The 6432-nt window shown below is 33.9% G+C and overlaps 1 protein-coding gene across 1 annotated transcript; it reads right to left on the bottom strand.

Moving 5' to 3' along the window:
- Positions 1-106: 106 nt before the first annotated feature.
- On the bottom strand, positions 107-2505 carry LOC140039705 (uncharacterized). Its single transcript, XM_072085323.1, has 2 exons — positions 1180-2505; positions 107-953 (listed from the first exon to the last, which is right to left on the bottom strand). The coding sequence occupies exons 1-2, from the start codon at positions 2241-2243 to the stop codon at positions 404-406; spliced, it is 1614 nt and encodes a 537-aa protein (XP_071941424.1). The 5' UTR covers positions 2244-2505; the 3' UTR covers positions 107-403.
- Positions 2506-6432: the final 3927 nt, after the last annotated feature.

Below are 6432 nucleotides of genomic sequence, written 5' to 3'. Positions count from 1 at the left end.
AAAAATAAAAAGCATATTGTACTTTTGTCTATGCTTTTAATTTAATTTATATTCTAATAAAGAATTTATTACAAAACTATGTTGATAGTGTTATCATTCTGTGTGAAGCAAGTTAAAGATAATCGTTGGAAGTAAAGCTCTACTACACTATTAAACTAGTTTGACAAAGAAACTCTTTTAATTCGATCAAAAGGAATTACGTGTTTAAAAAAATTCCTTGAGATAAGAATTGAAATTGTAGATATCATTCTAACGCCCGATTCTGTTAGCTAATGGAATTTGAATCGACTAATTACAAACTAATAAAAATCTATTTTCTAAATTGTCAATAAGTGAATAAAATGAATGTACATGCACCAAATACACGAAACAAATAAAAAAAACCACGTGCACGTACGACGCTTTAATAATTAGTGACGGTACGTGATGCTTCTAATGGAACATTCGGTGAATCAATTGCTCTTGCTAAACGCATCCAAAACGCCTCCCGACCTTCTTCCTTCGGCCATTCAATATACGTCCTTTTTTTCAACACCTTCTTCAGTAGTAAAGGCATCGATGATACTTTTACATCTTCGAGTAAAATGGTGACAAACACATCTTCGTGCGTATCAAACGTGCGGTTATGCGCCATCTCCATTTCAAAGTGACACCATTCACTGTGTACAAAACTCTTAGTGATGACGAGAACAGTTTTTCGACTGAATTTCACAGAATTGGCAATGTTTTGAGCAATGGCTTCACCAACCAAGAAGTCCCGGTAGTCTACACAGAGTTTAAGGTTATAAGGAGGTGCTTCTAGCGTAGGCTGAAGGACCTTGACAATCCAATCTTGATCTTTACTATTATAAGATATAAATGCGTCGTACTGTATGTTTTGGTCTAAGGGCGGGGCTAAACTCTGCGTAATACGTTCGTACTGCTTACGTAATTTTCGTCTTTGGTAAAAGTATCTGAAATATAATATAGATAACGCATAAATAACTGTACGTAAAGTATCAAACTAATTATGTAGTATCTAGGTAGATTATAAACAGTCTAATCGTGCAAGGTAATGTCTCAAGCTAAGGCCTACCTGTATCTTTACTATCTCTATTTATTTAAATAAATTGTTCTAATCGTCACCAAGTTCAATTATAATTTATTGTTGGTACGGAACCAAGTTACCAATTAACTTACCTAATATTCCATCGGTGATAGAAAATTAAAAGTGCTATACTAAAAGCAACGGCAAAAACAGAACTTGATACGGCAATTATCAGCATGATACGCGATTGACAATGTAACGCATCTTCATCGATCGCTGAAACACACTTTGTTATCACTTCTGACGGTCCACTTGCACACCTGATTTCATCGTAAGATAACACTTGTACCGACGTAGCATTTAGCCATTCTTTTAGCCAGACAATTCCGCAGTTACACGCATACGGGTTGTTTTGGAGGCTCACTTTCTGCAGACTATTTAAGTCCTGCAAGTGAACCTCTTTTGTAATACCAGTTAATTGATTGTACGCTACGTTTATTTCAAGTATATTAGGTGAACCGGAGAACATGTTTGACGGAAGACTAGCAATCGAGTTATATTGAAGAATTACACGAGCTAAGTTTGGTAATTGATGAAACAAGTCTTGTGGTAATTTACGAATACCGTTGTTATTCAGCACGACAATGGTTAGATTTTGAAGATGAGAAAATGCATCTTTCTCAACTACTCTCACATGCGAATTTTCAAAAGATATCCGTTGTAAAGAAATAAGTGGCTCAAGCCATTTCTTATGAACTATAGAAATCCCACCATTGTTCGATAATTTAAGTTTCTGAAGCTGTGCAAGTCCTCGAAATGCATTACCGTCTATATTGTTGTGGTCTAGCTTATTTGATGAGAGGTCTATATAATTTGCGATCGGAGTACTCTTAAACGTATCAGCATTCAACTTTGAAATGCTGTTCCTAGAAAATTGCAGTACAACTGCATCAGTGGGTAGATCGTTAACTGGAACCCGCGTAAATCCTCGACTTGAACAGTCAACATAATGAAGATATGTTATTATAGATGCACTAGGTGTGAGGTTGTGTCGACAGTATTTGCAATGACACGTTTTAGGACATTTTAGAACGTCCGGTGACTGAACTGTAGTATTCAAAACTAATGGATTAACGTCGTAGCACTTTTTCTTCTTACAGTAAGTAAAGTCTGCGAAAATCAGTAAAACCCAACAACTGTACAACCGACTGAACATTATATACACAGTAATAAATAGTAGTAAACAAATAATGAACTGATATTACTTATACGGCGCTGACTGTAAACTTAGCTATAAAACCGGAAATACAGCAATATTATTTGACAAAACTTACACAGTGCAATGTTTCGGTTGTTCATGAGGGCGTTTTATATCAAACAAACTTTTTAACGAACTGAAAACTTAAACGCATATAGCAATATTATATGCGCACATAATTCGACTCTTTTAGTATTTACCATTACTGGTTAATGTTACACCATCATATGATAACGTGATATATGCGCATATATAGCAATAATATTATTGCATAATAATTTTTTTTTTTAAAGGCCATATTTTGGCCATTTTTCGACAAATTGTAAAATTTCGACACTTTTATTTTTTTTTCATAAATGAGTATCATTTTACGTGTTTTGCGCATGTAAATTATGATAATAGTGACCACTTAAGTCGAAAAATAGAAAGGCCGAAATTTGGTCATTTCTTGAAAAAATCCCTGTAGTATAGTACAGGGATTATTGTCTAAAAATGACCAAATTTCAACCCTTTTCTTTTTCGACATTACAAACACTCTATAACACGTTATAACACGCAACATATGCGCATATATAGCAATATTATCGCATAATAATTTAACTTTGGCCAAAATATTCAATTTTTTAAATTCAATTATTATGCGATAATATTGCTATATATGCACATATGTTGCGTTATCAAAATTCTCGAAAATTGCTACAGTAACCAGTTTTGACATAAATGGTTACTATAGCATAATAAACATGCACAGAGGCAACTAATGGGTTCTGCGCATGTTAATTGTGCTATAGTAACCAGTTTTATCGAAAAATAAAAAGGTCGAAAATTTGCCATTTTTTAAATAAATTCCTGTACTATATATAGTACAGGGAAATGTTCCCTTTTTATTTTTTGACGTAAATTGTTACTATTGCATAATAAACATGCGCAGAGTCGAATAATGGGTTCTGCGCATGTCAATTGTGCTATCATAACCATATTTGACATAAATGGTTACTATAGCATAATAAACATGCGCAGATGCGAGTAATGGGTTCTGCGCATGTTAATTGTGCTATAGTAACTAGTTTTATCGAAAAATAAAAAGGTCGAAAATTTGCAATTTTTGGAAAAATTCCTGAACTATATAGCCTATAGTACAGGGAAATTTTCGAAAAATTGCCGATTTTCGACCCTTTTATTTTGTGACATAAATGGTTACTATAGCATAATAAACATGCGCAGAGGCGACTAATGGGTTCTGCGCATGTTAATTGTGCTATCATAACCATATTTGACATAAATGGTTACTATAGCATAATAAACATGCGCAGAGGCGAGTAATGGGTTCTGCACATGTTAAGTGTGCTATAGTAACCAGTTTTATCAAAAAATAAAAAGGTCGAAAATTGGCCATTTAAAAAAAAAATTCCTGTACTATTAGTACAGGGAAATTTTCGAAAAATGGCCGATTTTCGACCCTTTTATTTTTTGACGTAAATGGTTACTATTGCATAATAAACATGCGCAGAGTCGAATAATAGGTTCTGCGCATGTCAATTGTGATATCATAACCATATTTGACATAAATGGTTACTATAGCACAATTGACATGCGCAGAACCCATTATTCGACTCTGCGCATGTTTATTATGCTATAGTAACCATTTATGTCAAAAGTGGTTACTATAGCATAATAAACATGCGCAAAGGCGACTAATGGGTTCTGCGCATGTTAATTGTGCTATAGTAACCAGTTTTATCGAAAAATAAAAAGGTCGAAAATTGGCAATTTTCTTGAAAAAAATCCCTGTACAGGGAAATTTTGAAAAAATGGCCGATTTTCGACTCTTTTGTTTTGTGCTATCATAACCATATTTGACATAAATGGTTACTATAGCATAATAAACTTGCGCAGAGGCGAATAATGGGTTATGCGCATGTCAAATTTGCAATTTTTGGAAAAATTCCTGAACTATATAGCCTATAGTACAGGGAAATTTTCGAAAAATTGCCGATTTTCGACCCTTTTATTTTGTGACATAAATGGTTACTATAGCATAATAAACATGCGCAGAGGCGACTAATGGGTTCTGCGCATGTTAATTGTGCTATCATAACCATATTTGACATAAATGGTTACTATAGCATAATAAACATGCGCAGAGGCGAGTAATGGGTTCTGCACATGTTAAGTGTGCTATAGTAACCAGTTTTATCGAAAAATAAAAAGGTCGAAAATTTGCCATTTTTGGAAAAATCCCTGTACTATAGTACAGGGAAATTTTGTGACATAAATGGTTACTATTGCATAATAAACATGCGCAGATACGAATAATGGGTTCTGCGCATGTCAATTGTGCTACAGTAACCAGTTTTGACATAAATGGTTCTGCGCATGTTAATTGTCCTATAGTAACCAGTTTTATCGAAAAATAAAAAGGTCGAAAATTGGCCATTTAAAAAAAAAATTCGTGTACTATACTAGTACAGGGAAATTTTCGAAAAATTGCCGATTTTCGACCCTTTTATTTTTTGACAAAAATGGTTACTATATCATAATAAACATGCGCAGAGACGAATAATGGGTTCTGCGCATGTCAATTGTGCTATCATAACCATATTTGACATAAATGGTTACTATAGCATAATAAACATGCGCAGATGCGAGTAATGGGTTCTGCGCATGTTAATTGTGCTATAGTAACTAGTTTTATCGAAAAATAAAAAGGTCGAAAATTTGCAATTTTTGGAAAAATTCCTGAACTATATAGCCTATAGTACAGGGAAATTTTCGAAAAATTGCCGATTTTCGACCCTTTTATTTTGTGACATAAATGGTTACTATAGCATAATAAACATGCGCAGAGGCGACTAATGGGTTCTGCGCATGTTAATTGTGCTATCATAACCATATTTGACATAAATGGTTACTATAGCATAATAAACATGCGCAGAGGCGAGTAATGGGTTCTGCACATGTTAAGTGTGCTATAGTAACCAGTTTTATCGAAAAATAAAAAGGTCGAAAATTTGCCATTTTTGGAAAAATCCCTGTACTATAGTACAGGGAAATTTTGTGACATAAATGGTTACTATTGCATAATAAACATGCGCAGATACGAATAATGGGTTCTGCGCATGTCAATTGTGCTACAGTAACCAGTTTTGACATAAATGGTTCTGCGCATGTTAATTGTCCTATAGTAACCAGTTTTATCGAAAAATAAAAAGGTCGAAAATTGGCCATTTAAAAAAAAAATTCGTGTACTATACTAGTACAGGGAAATTTTCGAAAAATTGCCGATTTTCGACCCTTTTATTTTTTGACAAAAATTGTTACTATTGCATAATAAACATGCGCAGAGTCGAATAATGGGTTCTGCGCATGTCAATTGTGCTATCATAACCATATTTGACATAAATGGTTACTATAGCATAATAAACATGCGCAGATGCGAGTAATGGGTTCTGCGCATGTTAATTGTGCTATAGTAACTAGTTTTATCGAAAAATAAAAAGGTCGAAAATTTGCAATTTTTGGAAAAATTCCTGAACTATATAGCCTATAGTACAGGGAAATTTTCGAAAAATTGCCGATTTTCGACCCTTTTATTTTGTGACATAAATGGTTACTATAGCATAATAAACATGCGCAGAGGCGACTAATGGGTTCTGCGCATGTTAATTGTGCTATCATAACCATATTTGACATAAATGGTTACTATAGCATAATAAACATGCGCAGAGGCGAGTAATGGGTTCTGCACATGTTAAGTGTGCTATAGTAACCAGTTTTATCAAAAAATAAAAAGGTCGAAAATTGGCCATTTAAAAAAAAAATTCCTGTACTATTAGTACAGGGAAATTTTCGAAAAATGGCCGATTTTCGACCCTTTTATTTTTTGACGTAAATGGTTACTATTGCATAATAAACATGCGCAGAGTCGAATAATAGGTTCTGCGCATGTCAATTGTGATATCATAACCATATTTGACATAAATGGTTACTATAGCACAATTGACATGCGCAGAACCCATTATTCGACTCTGCGCATGTTTATTATGCTATAGTAACCATTTATGTCAAAAGTGGTTACTATAGCATAATAAACATGCGCAAAGGCGACTAATGGGTTCTGCGCATGTTAATTGTGCTATAGTAACCA

The sequence above is a fragment of the Antedon mediterranea genome, chromosome 2 (assembly GCF_964355755.1).
Source record: "Antedon mediterranea chromosome 2, ecAntMedi1.1, whole genome shotgun sequence".
Classification (NCBI taxonomy): domain Eukaryota; kingdom Metazoa; phylum Echinodermata; class Crinoidea; order Comatulida; family Antedonidae; genus Antedon; species Antedon mediterranea.
Note: the sequence above shows the minus strand (reverse complement) of the source record. Positions and strands in the feature narration are given on the sequence as shown.